A 22,605-nucleotide genomic window follows, 5' to 3' on the forward strand; every position below is an offset into this window, starting at 1 on the left:
TATATCAGAGGGATATAAAATTTTGAAGAGGGCCTAGCCGATAGGTGTAGGAATATTGTATCCACTTTTGGGTGAATCTAATGATCAAGTAAAGGATTTAGAAAGAATTACTGGACCCAGAGGGAAGAGATCTTGTGACAGAATGGGTAGGGCCCTACCTCTCGACCAGAAGCTCTGAGTTTGAGTCCCACCCCCGGACCTCATGGGCACGGAAAGTATGTTTGTATCACGGCCAAACAGAATTTACAGTGCAGAAGGTGGCCATTTGGCCCATCGAGTCTGCATCGCATCCTGGAACGACCACCCTACCTAAGCCCACACCTCCACCCTATCCCAGTAACCCCACCTAACCTTTTTTTGGACACTAAAGGGAAATTATCATGGCCAATCCACCTAACCTGCACATCTTTGGTCTGTGGAAGAAAAGCAGAGCACCCGGAGGAAACCCACGCAGACACGGGAGCAGGGGCTTGTTTAGCACAGGGCTAAAGAGCTGGCTTTTAAAGCAGACCAAGGCAGGCCAGCAGCACGGTTCAATTCCCGTACCAGCCTCCCCGAACAGGTGCCGGAATGCGGCGACGAGGGGCTTTTCACAGTAACTTCATTTGAAGCTGGCTTGTGACAATAAGCGATTTTCATTTTTTTTTCAATGTGCAGACTCCGCACAGACAGTGACCCAAGCCGGGAATCGCACTTGGGACCCTGGAGCTGTGAGGCAACAGTGCTAACCACTGTGCTGCCTAACCATTCAACACACACCATTGGGGGCAACACGAGAGGCAGAGAATTCTGGCCAATCACGAGATGGAACGAATTTGGGTCCTTGGCCATCTCTATCCATAGCTCCAGGCTGCAACATGCATGGAAAAATATGCGTTACAATGGCAACTCAGACTCCCGAAACAAACATTAGCATAACAGTAACCTCATCTCCTCTCATGAGATGCAGGTGTCGCTGGGCCAGCCCAGGCATTTAATGCCCAGCCCTAATTGCCCTTGAACTGAGTGTCTCACTCTGTCATTTTCAGAGGGCCAGTTAAGAGTCGACCACATTTGCTGTGGGTCTGGAGTCACGTGTAGGCCAGACCGGGTAAGATGGCGGATTTCCTTCTCTGAAGGGGGACATGAGTGAACCAGATGGGTTTTTACGACAATGGTTGTCAAGGTCACCGCTACTGTGACCAGCTTTCAATTCCAGATTTTTATTAATTGAATTTAGATTCAGCTGCCATAATGGGATTAGAACCTGTCCCCAGAGCATTAAAGCCTTTGGAAGACATGACCACTGTGCCACCATCTCCCCCTCGACGGTAAAAGTGTGGATCACCTTTCTGGCTACATGGCCTGGTAGAAAAGGAGGCTTCACGTGTGGAACATTTGGCTTTGTTAGAAGAGGTCATGAGAATGGGAGGACGCTCGTGTGTACTGTCAATGCTTATCGGGCCGAGTGGCCATTTTCTGTGCTGTTTCACCTCTTCCAGTACAGAAGAAGGCTCTTCGGCCCATTCTGACTCTTCGAAAGCGCGATCAGGTTAGTAATCGTGTAATCCCTCTCCAGACTCTGCTAATGTATCCCGTTTCCAGTAACGATCAAGTTCCTTTTGTGTGTCATTATTGAACCAGTCCCTTTCAGGCAAGTGTATTCCAGATTGTACCATACCCCCTCCCACAGCCAAATCCCCACCCCACCATGTGATTGTGTGTAACATAGAGGTGTTACGTTATGGATTTGAATAACTTTTTGTTTGGTTTCAATGGAAAACATGTGTCCCGCAGGTACAATGACAAACTGGTTCCTCTGGTTTCACAGTGAGTGTTGTTCGCATAAACAGTCGGCTCCTGCTCTCAGGCAGATGTTCAGACAGAGGGGGAGGCTCATCAATTCAACCATTCCTCACTTTCTTTTGAAAATATTGAATCACTATGTTAAGCCTTACAGATTTACTCTCAATGACCCCCCCCCCCCCCCCCCCCCCCCCCCCGCCCCCAACCCCCTACTCTCCCCCTCCATTCGCACCACCTCTCTGTGTGGAGTGTTAGAGTTATAAAGGCGTGCGTCCACACATAAAAACGTGTGTTTGTGTGTGAGTGTGCACATGGTGGGGGGGGGGGGGGCACAGTGGTTAGCACTGCTGCCTCACAGCGCCAGGGACCCGGGTTCAGTTCCAACCTTGGGTCACTGTCTGTGCGGAGTCTGCACGTTCCCCACCGTGTCTGCGTGGATTTCCTCCAGGTGCTCCTGTTTCCCCCCCCACGGCCCAAAGACGTGCAGGTGGGGTGCGATTTGGGATTCTGGAGATAGGGCGGAGGGAGGGGGCCTGGGTTCGGGTGCTCTGTCAGAGGGTTTGTGCAGCCTCGATGGGCCGAATGGCCACCTTCTGCACCATAGGACTTCTATGGTTCTATGCATGCGCATGTGTGTGTGTGCACGTGTGTGTCAGTATGCCTGCACGTATTTGTGTGTGTGTGTGCACATGTGTATGTCCGTATGTACGCTCCGTATGTGTTATGTATGAACATGCATTTGTGTATATGGATGCGCCTGCGTTGTTGTGTCAATTGTCTGCGCATGTGTATACGGTGTGTATATGAGTGCACGTGTTGTGCATCTGTGTGTTTGTGTGTGTGTGTGTACCAGCAAAGCAAAGAATCAATAGAAATTCCGTCTCCTCTCTCATTCCTGAGCTGGAACATAGAATCTACAGTGCAGAAGGAGGCATCTGGGCCCTTGTAAAGAGCACCCTACTTAAGACCACACCTCTACCCTATCCCCGTAACCTGGCAACTCCACCTCGCCTTTTTGGACACTAAGGGGTAATTGATCATGGCCAATCCACCAAAGCTGCATATCTTTTGACTGTGGGAGGAATCCGGAGGACCAGAAAAACATGCAAACTCCGCGGAAGTGGTCATGCTGCCCTCCAATCCCGTTTCACTACATCAAAACTGATCTGCAACCCAACTTCATAAAACCACCATTTCTCCTTATCATTGAATATCTTGGACGAATAAAATACGATCAGTCCACACTTCAACTGTGCAGAAATGTGTTTGATGTGGACAGTGTAGAGGGAGCTTTACTCTGTATCTAACCCCGTGCTGTACCTGTCCTGGGAGTGTTTGATGAGGACAGTGTAGAGGGAGCTTTACTCTGTATCTAACCCCGTGCTGTACCTGTCCTGGGAGTGTTCGATTTGGACAGTGTAGAGGGAGCTTTACTCTGTATCTAACCCTGTGCTGTACCTGTCCTGGGAGTGTTTGATGGGGACAGTGTAGAGGGAGCTTTACTCTGTATCTAACCCCGTGCTGTACCTGTCCTGGGAGTGTCTGATGTGGACAGTGTAGAGGGAGCTTTACTCTGTATCTAACCCCGTGCTGTACCTGTCCTGGGAGTGTTTGATGGGGACAGTGTAGAGGGAGCTTTACTCTGTATCTAACCCCGTGCTGTACCTATCCTGGGAGTGTTTGATGGGGACAGTGCAGAAGGAGCTTTGCTCTGTATCTAACCCCGTGCTGTACCTGTCCTGGGAGTGTTTGATGGGGACAGTGTAGAGGGAGCTTTACTCTGTATCTAACCCCATGCTGTACCTGTCCTGGGAGTGTTTGATGGGGACAGTGTAGAGGGAGCTTTACTCTGTATCTAACTCCGTGCTGTACCTGTCCTGGGAGTGTTTGATGGGGACATTGTAGAGGGAGCTTTACTCTGTATTTAACCCTGTGCTGTACCTGTCCTGGGAGTGTTTGATGGGGACAGTGTAGAGGGAGCTTTACTCTGTATCTAACCCCGTGCTGTACCTGTCCTGGGAGTGTTTGATGGGGACAGTGTAGAGGGAGCTTTACTCTGTATCTAACCCCGTGCTGTACCTGTCCTGGGAGTGTTTGATGGGGACGGTGGAGAGGGAGCTTTACTCTGTTCTAACCCCGTGCTGTACCTGTCCTGGGAACGTTTGATGGCGACAGTGTAGAGGGTGAAATACGTTTATCTGAGAATGGCTTTGCCAAGTGTTGAGACCTGGAATATAAAATCTGCCTCAAAGGTTTTGGAACATATTTAAGAGCATTCTTTTGTGAAACGACAGCAAAGGCAGCCTGAAATGGAAGGAAATTTGATTCCTACTTGGCGTAGGCCTTCTCCAGGAGAGCACTCCAGAGCTCATTCCGTGAGGACGAAGTTGTGAAGACCAGCCTCTGGTTCTTGGTTGGGAGTTTATCATCGACGACAACCTCCACCCATTTGCCATACTGCCAGAACTGGGAGTAAGCCGGGAAGAAGAGAAAGTCCAGTGTAGTTATAGCAACACAATCATTCCGAACAAGTGTGCATCCCCCCACCCGCACCTCCACCCCCACCCTTACCCTCACCCTCACCCCCACCCACACCCTCACCCCCCACCTGCACCTCCACCCTCATCCTTCAGCCCCACCCTCACCACCACCCTCACCCTCACCCCCATCCTCACCCTCACCCCATCCTCACCCCCACCCTCACCTCCACCCTAACCCTCACCTCCACCCTCACCCCCACCCTCAACCTCAGCCTTACCCCTACACTCACTCCCCACACTCAACCTCACCTCCACCCCCACCCTCACCCCCATCCTCACCCTCACCCCCACTCTCACCTCCACCCTAACCCTCACCCCCACCCTCAACCTCGCCCTTACCCCTACACTCATTCCCCACACCCACCCTCAACCTCACCTCCACCCCCACCCTCACTCCCACCCTCAACCTCACCCCCACCTTACCTCCACCCCGTCCCTCACCCCCACCCTCTCCCTCACCCCCACCCTCGCCCTCACCCCCATCCTCACCCTCATCACCACCCTCATCCCCATCTTTATCCTCACCCTCACTCCACTGTCACCCTCACCCACACCCTCAGACCTGACCCTCACCCGCTTCCCCCACCCTCATGCCAACCCTCATCCCCCACCCTCACACCCACCCTCATCCCCACTCTCATCCCACACTCACCCTCATCCCCCACGCTCGAGGTGGGTTTGTCTCCTGAGTCAGTATGGGTGGAAATCAGAAACATGAAAGGAGCAGTCACTTTATTGGGCATTTTCTATGGACCCCCCAAAAGCAGCAGGGAGATAGAGGAACAGATTGGGTAGCAGATCTTGGAAAGGCGCAGAAGTAACAGGACTTACTTCAACTTCCCTAATATTGACTGGAATATTGTTTGGATGGAGCAGATTTTGTCAGGCGTGTACAGGAAGGATTCCTGACTCAATATGAAGATAGGCCAACTATCGGGGGAGGCCATATTGGACTTGGTGCTCGGCAACGAACTAGGCCAGGTGTCAGATGTCTCGGTGAGAAAGCATTTTGGTGACAGTGACCATAACTCCTTGACCTTTACCATAGTCATGGAGAGGGATAGGAACAGACAGTATGGGAAGGTATTTAATTGGGGGAGGGGAAATTACACTGCTATTAAACAGTTGCTGAGGAGCATAAAGTGGGAACAATTGTTCTCGGGGAAATGCACAACAGTAATGTGGGGCTTGTTTCAGGAGCACTGGCTGTGAGCGCTGGGTACTTTTGTCCCACTGAGACGAGGAAGGAATGGTAAGGTGAAGGAGCCTTGGATGACAAGAGAAGTGGAGCTTCTAGTCAAGAGGAAGAAGGAAGCTTATGTAAGGTTGAGGAAGCAAGGTTCTGGCACGGCTCTAGAGGGTTACAAGGTAGCCAGGAAGGAACTCAAAAATGAACTTAGGGGAGCTAGAAGGGGGCATGAAAAAGCCCTGGCGGGAAGGATTAGGGAAGACCCCAAGGCGTTCTACACTTATGTGAGAAATAAGAGTGAGAGTAGGGCCGATCTGGGATAGTGGAGGGAACTTGTGCCTGGCGTCTTAGGAGATAGGGAAGGCCCTAAATGAATATTTTGCTTCACTGTTCACTGGGGAGAGGGTCTTTGTTGCTCGTGAGAACAGTGTGAACCAGGTTAATAGGCTCCAACAGGTTGATATTAAGAAGGATGTGCTGGAAATTTTGAAAAGCATCAGGATAGATAAGTCCCCTGGGCCAGACGGGATATACCCAAGGTTAGTATGGAAAGCGAGGGAGGAGATTGCTACGCCATTGGCGATGATCTTTGCGTCCTTACTCTCCATTGGAGTAGTACCGGATGATTGGAGGGAAGCGAATATTGTTCCACTGTTCAAGAGAGGGAATAGGGAAATCCCTGGGAATTACAGACCCATCAGTCTTACGTCTGTGGTGAGCAAAATATTGCAAAGGATTCTGATAGGATTTATGATTATTTAGAAAAACATTGTTTAATTAAAGATAGTCAGCATGGCTTTGTGAGGGGCAGGTCATGCCTCACAAATCTCATTGAATTCTTTGAGGATGTGACGAGACACATTGATGAAGGTCGGGCAGTGGATGTGGTGTATATGGATTTCAGTAAGGCATTTGATAAGGTTCCCCATGGTAGCCTCATTCAGAAAGTTAGGGGGCATGGGATACAGGAAAATTTGGCTGTCTGGATACAGAATTGGCTGGTTCGAAAGAAGACAGCGAGTGCTAGTGGATGGAAAGTATTCCGCCTGGAGGTCGGTGACCAGTGGTGTCCTGCAGGGATCTGTTCTGGGACCTCTACTCTTTGTGATTTTGATAAAGGATTTGGATGAGGAAGTGGAAGGGTGTGTTAGTAAGTTTGCCGATGACACAAAGGTTGGTGGAGTTGTAGATAGTGTCGAGAGCTGTTGCAGGTTACAACAGGACATTGACATGATGGAGAGCTGGGCTGAGAAGTGGCACATGGAGTTAACCTAGATAAATGTGAAGTGATTCATTTTGGAAGGTCGAATTTGAATGCTGAATACAGGATTAAAGGCAGGATTCTTGGAAGTGTGGAGGAACAGAGGGATCTTGGGGTCCACGTACGTAGATCCCTCAAAGTTGCCATCCAGGTTGATAGGGTTGTTAAGAAGGCCTGTGGTGTGTGGCTTTCATTAACGGGGGGATTGAGTTTAAGAGCCGCAAGGTTTTGCTGCAGCTTTATAAAACCCTGGTTAGACCACACTGGGAATATTGTGTCCAGTTCTGGTCGCCTCATTATAGGTAAGATATGGATGCTTTGGAGAGGGTGCAGAGGAGATTTACCAGGATGCTGCCTGGACTGGAGGGCTTATCTTATGAAGAAAGGTTGAGAGAGCTAGGGCTTTTCTTACTGGAGCGAAGAAGGCAGAGAGATGACTTGATAGAGGTGTGGATAGCCAGAGACTTTCCCCCAGGGCGGAAATGGCTGTCACAAGGGCAAATAATTTAAAAGTGATTGGAGGAAGGTATAGGGGAGATTTCAGAGGTAGGTTCTTTACACAGAGAGTAGTGGGTGTGTGGAATGCACTGCCAGTAGAGGTGGTGGAGTCAGAGTCATTAGGGACGTTTAAGCGACTCTTGGACAGGCACATGGACGGCAGTAAATTGAAAGTTAAGTTGATCTTAGATTAGAATAAATGCTTGGCACAACATAGTAGGCTGCACTGTGCTGTCCTGTGCTGTACTGTTCTATGTTTGATGAACTCACACACAAATGAACTCACACATACACACTTAGACACACATTAATTCACTCACATGCACGCACACACACATGCACTGCACACCTACACATTCACACACACATGCATATATAGAAACACAGATGAACTTCCATACATTGTCATACACACACTTACAACATACATATAATCAGGTGTGCACACATAAAGACAGTCACAAGCAAATGTACAAATATGGAGACACTCTCGTGCAAATATACCCATGCATAAACATATGTGCTCACTTGCACATATGGAGATGCAAATGTACAAATGGAGATCCACTCTCATGCACACGTGCCCACACACAGACACGCACACACGGACATATAGAAACACAGACACATAATTGTAGCTCTGGTGCCTCCTGCTGATGGGATTAATCCCAGATACGTACCCGAAAGCGGAAGATCCCAGCGTACATCTTCTGGAAACTCTGGTCACTGGGAACCACATATGCAAAAAGATTTTCATCCAGGGTCAGTGAGGACATGGCCGCCAGGAACCAGCAGTCACCTGAGGAGAGAGTGTGAGAGAGTGAGTGTGTGTGAGAGTGAATGTGTGTGTGAGAGTGAGTGTGTGTGAGAGAGTGAGTGTGTGTGAGAGAGAGTGTGTGTGAGAGAGAGTGTGTGTGAGAGTGTGTGTGAGAGTGAGTGTGTGTGTGAGAGTGTGTGAGTGTGTGTGAGAGAGTGAGTGTGTGTGAGAGAGTGAGTGTGTGAGAGAGTGAGTGTGTGAGAGAGAGTGTGTGTGAGTGTGTGTGTGAGAGAGTGTGTGTGTGTGAGAGTGAGTGTGTGTGAGACAGTGAGTGTGTGTGAGAGTGAGTGTGTGAGAGAGTGAGTGAATGTGAGAGTGAGTGTGTGTGAGAGAGTGAGTGTGTGTGAGAGTGAGTGTGTGTGTGAGTGAGTGTGAGAGAGAGAGTGTGTGTGAGTGTGTGTGCGAGAGAGTGTGTGTGTGAGAGTGAGTGTGTGTGAGAGAGTGAGTGTGTGTGAGAGAGTGAGTGTGTGTGAGAGTGAGTGAATGTGAGAGAGTGAGTGTGTGTGAGAGAGTGAGTGTGTGTGAGAGAGAGTGTGTGTGTGTGAGTGAGTGTGAGAGAGTGAGTGTGAGAGAGTGAGTGTGAGAGAGTGAGTGTGAGAGAAATAGAGTGTGAGAGAGAGAGAGTGTAAGAGAGAGTGAGTGTGAGAGAGAGAATGTGTGAGAGAGAGAATGAGTGTGTGAGACTGAGTGAGGGAGAGAGAGAGAGAAAGTGTGTGTGTGAGAGAAAGAGCGAGAGTGTGAGACAGAGAGATAGAGAGAGTGAGAGTGTGAGAGAGAGTGAGTGTGAGAGAGAATATGTGAGAGAGAGAATGAGTGTGTGAGACTGAGTGAGGGAGAGAGAGAGAGAAAGTGTGTGTGAGAGAAAGAGAGAGAGTGTGAGAGAGAGTGAGTGTGAGAGAATGTGTGAGAGAGAGAATGAGTGTGTGAGACTGAGTGAAGGAGAGAGAGAGAGAAAGTGTGTGTGAGAGAAAGAGAGAGAGTGTGAGACAGAGAGAGATAGAGTGAGTGTGAGAGGGAGAGAGAGAGTGTGTCTGAGAGAGTGTGTGAGAGAGAGAGAGAGAGTGTGTGAGAGATAGTGTGAGTGAGAGTGTGAGATTGAGAGAGAGTGAGAGAGATAGTGAGTGAGAAAGAGAGTGAGAGAGATAGATAGAGAGCGAGCGTGTGAGAGAGAGCAGCAAACATACAGCAGGTCAGTCAATATTTGGTTGAACAAAAAAACAGAGCAATATGTCTGTTGGACGCTGCCAAACTTCACATTTGCCTGTGTGAATATAGGAGGCCATTCAGCCCCTCAAGCCCTGTTCTGCGATTCAATTAGATCATGACACACCTGTACCTTGCACCAATTACCCACCTTCGTCAATTTAAACCTCAGGTTTAGCATTTTCTTTTTTAAAAATAAATTTAGAGTACCCAATTCATTTTTTCCAATTAAGGTGCAATTTAGCGTGGCCAATCCACCTACCCTGCACATCTTTGGGTTGTGGGGGCGAAACCCATGCAAACACGGGGAGAATGTGCAAACTTCACACGGACAGTGACCCAGAGCTGGGATCGAACCTGGGACCTCAGCGCCATGAGACAACAGTGCTAACCCACTGCACCACCGTGCTCCCCTAGGTTTAGTATTTTCAAGGGTAGCATGTGTCACAGTGGTTCGCACAGCTGCCTCACGCGCCGAGGTCCCAGGTTCAATTCCGGCTCTGGGTCACTATCCATGTGGAGTTTGCACATTCTCCCCCTGTTTGCGTGAGTTTCGTCCCCCACAACCCAAAGATGTGCAGGATTGGTGGATTGGCCACTCTAAATTGTGCCTTAATTGGAAAAAATTAATTGGATACTCTAAACTTATTTTAAAAACGCATTGGTGCCTCACGGCGCTGAGGACCCGGGTTCGAATCCCGGCCCTGGGTCACTGTCCGTGTCGAGTTTGCACATTCTCCCCGTGTCTGCGTGGGTTTTACCCCCACAACCCAAAGATGTGCAGGTTAGGTAGATTGGCCTCACTAAATTGCCCCTCAATTGGAAAAAAAAATAATTGGGGACTCTAAATTTATATAAAAAAAGGTTTAGCATTTGCAGCATGGGAGGGTTTTGTAGCCACCGAAGCTGGCCACTTCCCGACATAAAATGGAGAATTGAAACGCATGCAGGGAAAATTGGACAATGACAGAGAGGCAAACAGGTTGCAGAACCTCTCTGTGGATTCTGTCTGTGAAGAAACCAGACAGCATAGAAACTAGCAAGTTTGCATACTAATTGAGCGATTCCCGGTGATTTCCGCGCACAATGGACACAACAATTAGCTGCAATAGAAACATTCTAAAAAGAGCGCGAAGCCCCTGGGACCTATAAAAGTAAGGTCCCAAGACGAATTCGATCTCTTAGCCGACCCTCCCAGCAGAACACCTTTGCAGCAGCTCTCCAGGAACTTGAACGTGAGAAGGAGAGGCCTGACCAATTGCTACACCGACAAGTAAGTGTCATACAACGCCCGCTACGAGAATAGACACTCCTGACCCCTTTAGTCCACACCAACTGGAAGCCTGCGGATCCAGGACAAAGCAAGAGGCCATTGTTCCCTGATCCGGCAGTTCCCTTATTCCAGATAAGTATTGGCCTAGTAGTGGTAGGAACAGTTTAGTCTTAGTATTATATGCATGAGTTGCAAATAACTGTAATAATAAACGTGTCTTGTTTGAACTTACTAACTGGTGTATTGAATCATTGATTTGAACTTGAACCTCGTGGCGGTATCATAAAGATACCTGCCGACTCTAGAGCTAAGGAATAAAACAGAGCCAATTGAGTGTAAAGCACACTCACCCAGAACGAGCAACAGTTTCATGTGATGTGAGCGGGGGGAGTGGCTGTGTTTGTGCAAGCTCTGGCTCTGCTCGTCTCTTAATCCTTTATTTTATCCCAATGCACATTCCAGAATTATAGAACAGTACAGCACAGAACAGGCCCTTCGGCCCTCGATGTTGTGCCGAGCCATGATCGCCCTACTCAAACCCACGTATCCACCCTATACCCGTAACCCAACAACCACCCCCCCCCCCAACCTTACTTTTCAGGACACTACGGGCAATTTAGCATGGCCAATCCACCTAACCCGCACATCTTTGGACTGTGGGAGGAAACCGGAGCACCCGGAGGAAACCCACGCACACACGGGGAGGACGTGCAGACTCCGCACAGACAGTGACCCAGCCGGGAACCGAACCTGGGACCCTGGAGCTGTGAAGCATTTATGCTAACCACCATGCTACCGTGCTGCCCATGACTTTGACCTTTCTAAGCAACACAGATGGTTTTATTATCCACGTCACACAAGTGTCAGGCAATGATGGTCTCCCACAAGAGAGCACCTAACCACCGTCCCTTGACATTCAATGGCATTACCATCGCTGAATCTCCCATCATCAATGTCCTGGGGGTTACCATTGATCAGAAACTGAACTGAACCAGCCACAATAATACTGTGGTTACCAGGGCAGGTCAGAGGCTAGGAATCCTATGGCGAGTAACTCACCTCTTGACCCCCCAAAGCCTGTCCACCATCTACAAGGTACAAGTCAGGAGTGTGATGGAATACTCTCCACTTGCCTGGATGAGCGCAGCTCCAACAACACTCAAGAAGCTCAACACCATCCAGGACAAAGCAGCCCCGCTTGATTACTGCCCCTTCCACAAACAGTGGATGAACTGTGGCAGTCGTGTGTACCGTCCACAAGATGCAGTGCAGGAACTCACCAAGGTTCCTTAGACAGCACCTTGCAAATCCATGACCACTGAGCAACAGATACCTGGGAGCCCCACCACCTCTAAATCACTCACCACCCCTACTTGGAAATATATTGGCTGTTCCTTCGCTGTTGCTGGGGCAAATTCCCTCCCTAACCGGGCTGGTTTAGCTCACTTGGCTAAATCTCTGGCTTTTAAAGCAGACCAAGCAGGCCAGCAGCACGGTTCGATTCCCATACCAGCCTCCCCGGACAGGCGCCGAACGTGGCGACTAGGGGCTTTTCACAGTAACTTCATTGAAGCCTACTCGTGACAATAAGCGATTTTCATTTCATTTTGTGGGAGTACCTACACCTCAGGGACTGCAACAATTCAAGAAGGCAACTCACCACCACCTTCTGAAGGGTAACTAGGGATGAGCAATAAATGCTGGCCTTGACTTTATTCCCTTGTGATTATGCTGATGATTTTATATTATTATATTATTATATTATATTATTATATTATCCTTGACTTTATTCCCTTGTGATTATGCTGATGATTTTATATTGCCTTTTCTTCTGGCGAGGGTGTAGCAATGTGTGAGGAGGGCGAAGGCTATCTTTAATTCTGTTAAAGGAAAAAACATATTGACTCGGTAAAGTGACGTGTGGTTTGTGCACATTCTGGCTCCTTGTTTTTTTAATGTGTTGTGATCTTGCAATTCTGAGAAGGGAGTGCTGGTACGGGAATTGAACCCGCGCTGCAGGCCTTGTTCTGCATCACAAACCAGCTGTGTAGCCCACTGAGCTAAATAGGTGGGGTTACGGGGATAGGGTGGAGGAATGGGCCTCGGTAGAGTGCTCTTTCGGACGGTCAATGCAGACCCGATGGGCATCCTTTTGCACTGTAGGGATTCCTTGGACTCTACTGTCTTTTATCAATGCTCAACCTTTTACAATTTCCTTTCAAAGGAACTAAAGACTTTACGGGATATTTATTTTTCAATCCTGTCAAACCTGAAGACAAGACTTGGAATGGCGATCACCTCATTCCCTCCAATGCCAAATTGTGTTTCTGATTTGTGTCATGGGAGTGTCGATTTTAGAAAGGCTTTTGTAAGATAGCACGGTGCCGCAACTGGGACTACGGCGCTGAGGGCCCGGGTTTGAATCCCGGCCCTGGATCACTGTCCGTGCGGAGTTTGCACATTCTCCCCATGTCTGCGTGGGTTTCACCCCCACAACCCAAACATTTGCAGGGTAGGTGGATTGGTCATGCTATATTGCCCCTTAATTGGAAAAATAAATAATTGGGTGCTCATAATTTACAGAAAAAAAAGGTTTTTGTCTTATCACATGGCTTCAGTGATGTCATTTTAAGGGTGGAGCTGAGCTGTGGCAGTGCGAGGTTTTTGGTTTTGCTTTCATTTTGATTTGACTGCTGTGGACTACAGACAGAGAAAGTAAGTGCATTGGCCTGTCTCTCTCTATTTTCATTTTAAACATTGATTAAAGCTACCTGCTTTAGTAACTTAAAAGTTATAGTTTGGTTTCCGGAAGGGTTTAAACCTGCTGGTGAGACTGGGTCCGAATCTCAGGGAAAGCCAGTCTTATTCAAGTGAGAATGTAGAGTGCTGGGCCACACCCTTGAAAAGGTTTTTTTTTGGTTTATGGGATTTTGTTTTTGAATTGGAACAGTTAAGGGCGGATTCTTTAAGTGTTATACATAGATTACTGTAGCTGAGGTGTGTCTTTATGTTTGTAATTTATAAAATTCTTGGTGTTTTTATATATATATATACTCCTGTGCTCACCCTAGGCAAATTCAACAAAAAGTTATCGGACAGGTGAACTCCATAATACACTTTGGAGTTTATAAACCCTGGCCAATAACATTTGACTGAAGTATCCCTTACAGGACGCGCATTGTATTCAGATCAATACTCCACCCTGGCCAAATGTTTTTCTCACACATTTTGTTCTCTTTCTACATACCTGATTTATTTTATCGGTTGTTTAATCTTCACAAGCTGTAAAAATATTTCTCGGGCACTGTTAATGGCACCTCTGCCATTCTTGCCGGCTCGGTACTCCACAAGCCCGTAGTGGCAGCCCCGAAGGTGTGGGGACAGTGGAGGCAGCACATGGGCTTGGGATGGTCGCTGTGGGGACCGATATGTGACAACCATCGGTTTGCTCCGGGTGGGGCTGGACGGAGTATTTCAGAGGTGGCAGCAGGCAGGGATTGAGAGATTTGGGGATCTCTTTATTGATGAGAGTTTCCCTAGCTTGGGGGAGCTGGAGGAGGAGTTTGAGTTGCCAGGGGGAATGGGTTCCAGTATCTGCAGGTGAGGGATTTTATGCGGAGGCAGCTTTTGACCTTCCCACATCTGCTGCCCCAGGAGCTACAGGACAAAGTGGTGTCGAGAACAGGAGCTGGAGAGGGGAAGGTCTCAGAGATCTACAAGGAGCTGACGGATTGGGAGGGAGCCCCAATAGGGAAGGTGAAGAGAAAGTGTGAAGAAGAGCTGGGTGGGGAGTTGGAGGCCGGGTTATGGGAGGAGGCCCTGAGGAGAGTTAATGCATCCGCGTTGTGCAGCAGGCTCAGCCTGATACAGTTTAAGGTGGTCCATAGGGCACACATGACTGTGCCCCGGATCAGCAGGTTCTTTGAGATGTGGGCGCTGTGCGGGGGGTCCTGCTAACCATGCCCATATGTATTGGGCATGTCTGAGGTTGAGGAGTTTCTGGCAGGGGTTTGCTGAAGTCATATCAGAGGTCTTAAAAATTAAAGTGGTTCCGAGTCCAGAGGTGGTGATCTTCGGTGTGTCAGAAGACCCGGGAGCCCAGGGGGCGAGAGAGGCCGACGTCCTGGCCTTTGCGTCCCTGGTGGACGGAGACGGATCTTACTAGGATGGAGGGTCTGGGAGCCCCCGAAGTCGGGGGTGTGGGTTAGCGACATGGCGGGCATTTCTCAGACTCAAAAAAAATTAAATTCGCCTTGTGGGGTTCGTTATAGGGGTTTGCTCAGAGATGGCAGCTGTTCATCAACTTCTTCGAGAAAAGTTAAGCTGTCAGCTGAGGAGGGAGGAAGGGGGGAAGGGGAGACATGGGAAAGACGATTCAGGATAGGAGTACCATGTGTCAGCTTTTTTTTTTTTGTTTTTATTGAAAGTTGAAAGTATTCCTTACAGGATGAGCACTGTATTCAGATCCCTATTCCACCCTGTCCAAATGTTTTTCTAGCACATTTTGTTACCTTTCCACATTGCTGATTCATTTATTCGGTTAAATAATCTTCACATGCTATAAAAATATTTTTCTAAACCTGATAGCGGGTGCTCTTTCAGAGTCAGTGCAGACTCGATGGACCGAATGGCATCCATAGGGATGCCATGATAATAAATGCTGGCCTCCCAAAAAAAAGGCCTTTAGATTTGGCAAAAACATTGCAGTTAACATTGCCTGACAAAGTACGAAAAGAGGTAATTGCGGCGGTAGCTGAGAATTCAAAATTGCCTGAGACACAGTCAGAATCATTGGAAATGGCAAGAATTCAATTACAGATCAAGCAGCTTGAACATGAAAAAGAATTAAAGTATCTTGAATTCGAAATGAGGGAGAAATGAAGAATAGCCCCAGCAGAACAGAAAGCTACGCCAGCATCCCTTGAATCAATAAACAAATATATCTCTTAACTTGGAAGTGGTTCAGTATTTAATAATAATGATCTTCATTGTCACAAGTAGGCTTCCACTGCAATGAAGTTACTGTGATAATCACCTAGTTGCCACATTCTGGTGTTTGGGTACACAGGGAGAATTCAGAATGCCCAAATGACCTAACATCACGTCTTTCGGGAGTAGTGGGAGGAAACCGGAGCACCCGGAGAAAACCCACGCAGACACGGGGAGAGCGTGCAGACTCCGTACAGACAGTGACCCAGTCGGGTATTGAACCTGGGACCCTGGTGCTGTGGATACACATTGTCAGTCGCAATGTAACTACGAAAACTAGAGGCTGGTTTAGCACACTGGACTAAATCGCTGGCTTTTAAAGCAGACCAAGGCAGGCCAGCAGCACGGTTCAATTCCCATACCAGCCTCCCCGAACAGGCGCCGGAATGTGTCGACTAGGGGCTTTTCACAGTAACTTCATTTGAAGCCTACTTGTGACTAGCAATTTTCATTTCATTTCATTTCAAATATGTGATAGGGAATAAATAACGTATATTTTTTTTAACTATCCTTTTTGTACCACTTGTGGAAGTCAAGGAACCTTTCACAGTTTTTGTGTGGGTTGACTGACGAAATCTTAGTGCCTCAAAGCTTTTGTTCCTCTGGGTGGGTGACCCAAAAGTGAAACTCCCTTCCCACTTTGATCCTGTACTTTACTCCTCTCTCCTGTCTGCCTCCAACACTCCCTGGTCACTTGTACTTGAGCCAAAAACAGAGCCGAAGGCTTAAGACCTTTGTCAAAGATCTTCCAGCTCACCAGTTTAAACCTCTTCTACATTCATAAGGTTTAGACAAGTGGAGGGATGCAGCCAGTAAAGGGGGGAGCTCAAACAACAACATAAGAAAATCATGTGGGACCAGCTACACCTCCTTTCCAAAAAACATTCGGAGGTGCCAGTGTTGGTTGCAAAGCAAATTAAGGTGCCCTGATGTTGTGAAAGGTGCTACAGAAATGCAGAACGAGCTCCTTCCCGGCACGCTGTCACTTGCAGTTGATTGGTCTGAGAATAAATGTGCATTTGGGTGAAAGTCGAACATGGTAAGCTCCAAATCAGTTTTCGCATTATGCATTTCTTCAAATTTAAATAGAGCTTAGCAGTATACTCAAAAGGGTGAATTTCAACTCGCAAATTTTTTACATGCTACTGAAACAAGAGATCGTCTACGTCCAGAATCCTGCATTGACAGCAATAATACCAAGAGAGCCAGACCAACTCTGACCCCAAGAGTGGACACAATTCTGGTGTGATCCAGTAAATTAACATAGAACATACAGTGCAGAAGGAGGCCATTCGGCCCATCGAGTCTGCACTGACCCATTTAAGCCCTTATTTCCATCCTATCCCCATACCCTAATAACCACTCCTCACCTTTTTGGACACTAGGGGCGATTTAGCATGGCCAATCCACCTAACCTGCACGGCTTTGGACTGTGGGAGGAAACCGGAGCACATGGAGGAAACCCACGCAGACACGGGGAGAACGTGCAGATTCCGCACAGACAGTGACCCAGCAGGGAATCAAACCTGGGACCCTGGTGCTGTGAAGCCACAGTGCTAGCCACGTGCGCTACCGTGTCCAATCGCAGGTCAGGTACTGCACTGAGTTAGGTACAGAGTAAATCTCCCTCAACACTGTCCCCATCATACACTCCCAGGACAGGTACAGCACAGGATTAGGTACAGAGTAAAGCTCCCTCTACACTATACCCATCAAACACCAGGACAGGTACAGCACGGGGTTAGAAACAGAGTAAATCTCCCTCTACACTGTCCCTATCAAACTCCCAGGACAGGTACAGCATGGGGTTAGATACAGAGCAAAGCTCCTTTTACACTGTCCCATCAAACTCCCAGGACAGGTACAGCACAGGGTTAGATACAGAGTAAAGCTCCCTCTACACTGTCCCCATCAAACACTCCCAGGACAGGTACAGCACGGAGTTAGATACAGAGTAAAGCTCCCTCTACATTGTCCCCATCAAACACTCCCAGGACAGGTACAGCACGGGGTTAGATACAGAGTAAAGCTCCCTCTACACTGTCCCCATCAAACACTCCCAGGACAGGGTCAGCACGGGGTTAGGTACAGGATAAAGCTCCCTCTACACTGTCCCCATCAAACACTCCCAGGACAGGTACAGCACGGGGTTAGATACAGAGTGAATCTCCCTCTACACTGTCCCCATCAAACACTCCCAGGACAGGTACAGCACGGGGTTAGATACAGAGTAAAGCTCCCTCTACACTGTCCCCATCAAACACTCCCAGGACAGTTACAGCACAGGGTTAGATACAGAGTAAAGCTCCCTCTACACTGTCCCCATCAAACACTCCCAGGACAGGTACAGCACGGGGTTAGATACAGAGTAAAGCTCCCTCTACACTGTCCCATCAAACACTCCCAGGACAGGTACAGCACGGGGTTAGATACAGAGTAAAGCTCCCGCTACTCTGTTCCCCATCAAACACTCCCAGGACAGGTACAGCACGGGGTTAGATACAGAGTAAAGCTCCCTCTACACTGTCCCATCAAACACTCCCAGGACAGGTACAGCACGGGGTTAGATACAGAGTAAAGCTCCCGCTACTCTGTTCCCCATCAAACACTCCCAGGACAGGTACAGCATGGGGTTAGATACAGAGTAAAGCTCCCTCTACACTGTCCCCATCAAACAGTCCCAGGACAGGTACAGCACGGGGTTAGATACAGAGTAAAGCTCCCGCTACATTGTCCCCATCAAACACTCCCAGGACAGGTACAGCACGGGGTTAGATACAGAGTAACGCTCCCTCTACACTGTCCCCATCAAACAGTCCCAGGACAGGTACAGCACGGGGTTAGATACAGAGTAAAGCTCCCTCTACACTGTCCCCATCAAACACTCCCAGGACAGGTACAGCACGGGGTTAGATACAGAGTAAAGCTCCCTCTACACTGTCCCATCAAACACTCCCAGGACAGGTACAGCACGGGGTTAGATACAGAGTAAAGCTCCCGCTACTCTGTTCCCCATCAAACACTCCCAGGACAGGTACAGCACGGGGTTAGATACAGAGTAAAGCTCCCTCTACACTGTCCCATCAAACACTCCCAGGACAGGTACAGCATGGGGTTAGATACAGAGTAAAGCTCCCTCTACACTGTCCCCATCAAACAGTCCCAGGACAGGTACAGCACGGGGTTAGATACAGAGTAAAGCTCCCTCTACACTGTCCCCATCAAACACTCCCAGGACAGGTACAGCACACGTTTAGATACAGAGCAAAGCTCCCTCTACACTGTCCCCATCAAACACTCCCAGGACAGGTACAGCACAGGGTTAGATACAGAGTAAAGCTCCCTTTTTGCTGTTCCTTAATGAGCTTCGGGTTAAACAAATTGTGTCCCTTATTGGGTGCAGTTTGCCATTCTAACTTTTGTCTCAGTTAACTGTTAAGTGGTGACGGGAAGCCAGGGTACAATTCATAGACTCATTGCTCTATTTTCAATGTGCTGGTCCACTCCCAGGGCGACTGGCTATGTGAGGACAGTATTGAATGATAAGAGTCACTGAGAGACATATTTCTGTGAAGTGGACATGGGGGCCACCAGCAGCCTGTGCCACTTACCCAGTTCTCCCTGACGGATATCTGTCATGCTGATCGAATCCACAAAGAACTGAGGGTTTTTAAAGAGTTCCTGCAAATGAAACAGAGAAGCTCACTTTAACATTGTACGTTTCAACCTTTCTGTAAATACTGACAAACTCCCCGGGACCCCCTGTAAATACTGACACAAACCCCGGGACCCCCTGTAAATACTGACACACTCCCCGGGACACCCTGTAAATACTGACACAAACCCCGGGACCCCCTGTAAATACTGACACACTCCCCGGGGACCCCCTGTAAATACTGACACACTCCCCAGGGACACCCTGTAAATACTGACACACTCCCCGGGGACCCCCCTGTAAATACTGACACACTCCCCGGGGACCCCCTGTAAATACTGACACACTCCCTGGGGACCATTTGTAAATAATGACACACTCCCCGTGGTCACCCTGTAAATACTGACACACTCCCGGGGGACCCCCTGTAAATACTGACACACTCCCCGGGGACCCCCTGTAAATACTGACACACTCCCTGGGGACCCCCTGTAAATACTGACACACTCCCCCTGGTCCCCCTGTAAATACTGACACACTCCCCGGGGACTCCCTGTAAATACTGACACACTCCCCCAGGGACCCCCTGTAAATACTGACACACTCCCCGGGGACCCCCTGTAAATACTGGCACACTCCCCGGGGACTCCCTGTAAATACTGACACACTCCCCGGGGACCCCCTGTAAATACTGACACACTCCCCGGGTACTCCCTGTAAATACTGACACACTCCCGGGAACCCCCTGTAAATACTGACATACTCCCCAGGGACACCCTGTAAACACTGACACAATCCCTGGGGACCCCCTGTAAATACTGACACACTCCTGGGGACCCCCTGTAAATACTGACACACTCCTGGGAACCTTCTATAAATAATGACACTCCCCGGGACCCCCTGTAAATACTGACACACTCCCCGGGAACCCCCTGTAAATACTGACACACTCCCCAGGAACCCCCTGTAAATACTGACACACTCCCCAGGGACACCCTGTAAACACTGACACACTCTCTGGGCATCCCTTGTAAATACTGACACACTCCCCGGGAACCCCCTGTAAATACTGACACACTCCCCGGGGACCCCCTGTAAATACTGACACACTCCCCAGGGACCCCCTGTAAATACTGACACACTCCCCGGGGACCCACTGTAAATACTGACACAAACCCCGGGACCCCCTGTAAATACTGACACACTCCCCGGGGACCCCTGTAAATACTGACACACTCCCGGGGACCCCCTGTAAATACTGACATACTCCCCGGGGACCCCCTGTAAATACTGACATACTCCCCGGGGACCCCCTGTAAATACTGACATACTCCCTGGGGACCCCCTGTAAATACTGACACACTCCCCGGGAACCCCCTGTAAATACTGACACACTCCCCGGGGACCCCCTGTAAATACTGACACACTCCCAAGGGACCCCCTGTAAATACTGACACACTCCCCGGGGACCCACTGTAAATACTGACACACTCCCTGGGGACCCCCTGTAAATACTGACACACTCCCCGGGGACCCCTGTAAATACTGACACACTCCCGGGGACCCCCTGTAAATACTGACATACTCCCCGGGGACCCCCTGTAAATACTGACACGCCTTTGATGCTATAATAGATTCTGAATCAAACAGTTGCCTGATCTCCCAGACAACAACTTTTCAATTGGAATGTTTCACAATTCAGATCCCCTCCAGATTTGACCCCAGGTTTAACCCCTCTGATCCCAGGTTTAACCCCTCTGATCCCAGGTTTAACACCTCTGACCCCAGATTTGACCCCTCTGATCCCAGATTTGTCCCCTCTGATCCCAGGTTTGACCCCTCTGATCCCAGGTTTAACCCCTCTGACCCCAGATTTGACCCCTCTGATCCCAGATTTGTCCCCTCTGATCCCAGGTTTGACCCCTCTGATCCCAGGTTTAACCCCTCTGATCCCAGATTTGACCCCTCTGATCCCAGGTTTAACCCCTCTGATCCCAGGTTTGATGCCTCTGATCCCAGGTTTAACCCCTCTGATCCCAGGTTTAACCCCTCTGATCCCAGGTTTAACCCCTCTGATCCCAGATTTGACCCCTCTGATCCCAGGTTTAACCCCTCTGATCCCAGGTTTAACCCCTCTGATCCCAGATTTGACCCCTCTGATCCCAGACTTACATTTGCTCGGATCCACTCGATCTCTGGTTTATTCAGGGGTCCCAGAGCCTCCTCTCCAGCCTGGAATCTCCGATCCCGGAAAAGTTTCTGTTCCCGGTATAACCGATTCCGGATTCTCTCATAATTCTGCCGCTGGAAATGCACCGGATTCTCCTGGCTCCCGGCTCCACCCCCCGGGGGAGAGGGCTGGATGTTCCCCGGGATATAGGGCTGGATGTTCCCCGGGGTAGAGGGCTCCCAGTCCCCCGGGGAAGTGGGCTCCGTGTCCTCCGGGAAGTTCGAGTCAGTGTTGCCCATGTTGCTGCTGCTAACTCCGCGTCTGATCGCTGTTCGCCCGGCTCTGCTTCATATAACCTGGCTCCAGCTCAGTAACACCTACCTGTCTGGTACCACCCCTCTCACTCTCTTCCTCCCTCCCTCTCTCTCTCTCTCTCTGTTGGGTTTCTCTTCCCCTTTCCATTTCTCTCCTCTCCATCTCTCTCCTCCCCTCCCTCCCTTCCTGAGTGACCTTCCAGTCTGTCCCTTCCTCTATCTCACATTCACCCTCTCATTCCCTGCCTCCTCTTCCTCTCCTCTGGAATCCCTTCCCTCTCATTCCTACCCTCTCTCATACCCTCCCTCTTTCCATCTCTCATTCCCACTCTCACTCCCTCCCTTTCATCTCCTCCCTCATTCCCTCTCCCACCCTCTCTCAGCCCCTCCCTCCCATCCTCTCTCCTTTCTCATTCCTTTCCTCTCTCGCCCCCTCGGTCTCTCATCCCTTCCCTCCCTCTGATCCTCCCTCATACCCTCTCTCTCTAATCCCTTTGTCTCTCACATCCCCTCCCTCCCTCATCCCCTCCCTCTCATCCTCTCTCATTCCCTCTCTCTCTCATCCCCTCCCTCTCTCATCCCCTCCTTCCCATCCTCTCTCCTTTCTCATTCCTTTCCGCTCTCTAATCCCTTTGTCTCTCACATCCCCTCCCTCCCTCATCCCCTCCCTCTCATCCTCTCTCATTCCCTCTCTCTCTCATCCCCTCCCTCCCTCATCCCGTCCCCATCCTCTCTCATTCCCTCTCTCTCTCATCCTCTCCGTCTCTCATCTCTTCCCTTCACTCCCTTTCTCTCCTCCCCTGTCTATCAATCCATCCCTCTTTCCTTCCCTCCCTCCCTCCACCGCTCTCTCCACCCCCCACTCTCCCCTTCCCTGTGCCCTGTGTTGCTGGCAGTGAGCGCCCAGCCAT

General features: G+C 49.5%; 1 protein-coding gene across 1 annotated transcript in view; it reads right to left on the reverse strand.

Annotated features, from left to right (window-relative positions):
- The window catches only part of capn12 (calpain 12), a 68,923-nt gene extending 47,161 nt beyond the window's left edge, over positions 1-21,762 (reverse strand). Inside the window, exons 1-4 of the mRNA XM_038786113.1 lie at positions 21,383-21,762; positions 19,167-19,236; positions 7,954-8,072; positions 4,118-4,251 (exon numbers count right to left, since the gene is read on the reverse strand). Coding sequence (XP_038642041.1) covers positions 4,118-4,251; positions 7,954-8,072; positions 19,167-19,236; positions 21,383-21,679 — 620 coding nt within the window. The 5' untranslated portion in view covers positions 21,680-21,762. The remainder of the gene's footprint in view (positions 1-4,117; positions 4,252-7,953; positions 8,073-19,166; positions 19,237-21,382) is intronic.
- Between the last annotated feature and the right edge of the window lie 843 nt (positions 21,763-22,605).

Source organism: Scyliorhinus canicula, chromosome 27, assembly GCF_902713615.1.
Source record: "Scyliorhinus canicula chromosome 27, sScyCan1.1, whole genome shotgun sequence".
Lineage (NCBI taxonomy): Eukaryota > Metazoa > Chordata > Chondrichthyes > Carcharhiniformes > Scyliorhinidae > Scyliorhinus > Scyliorhinus canicula.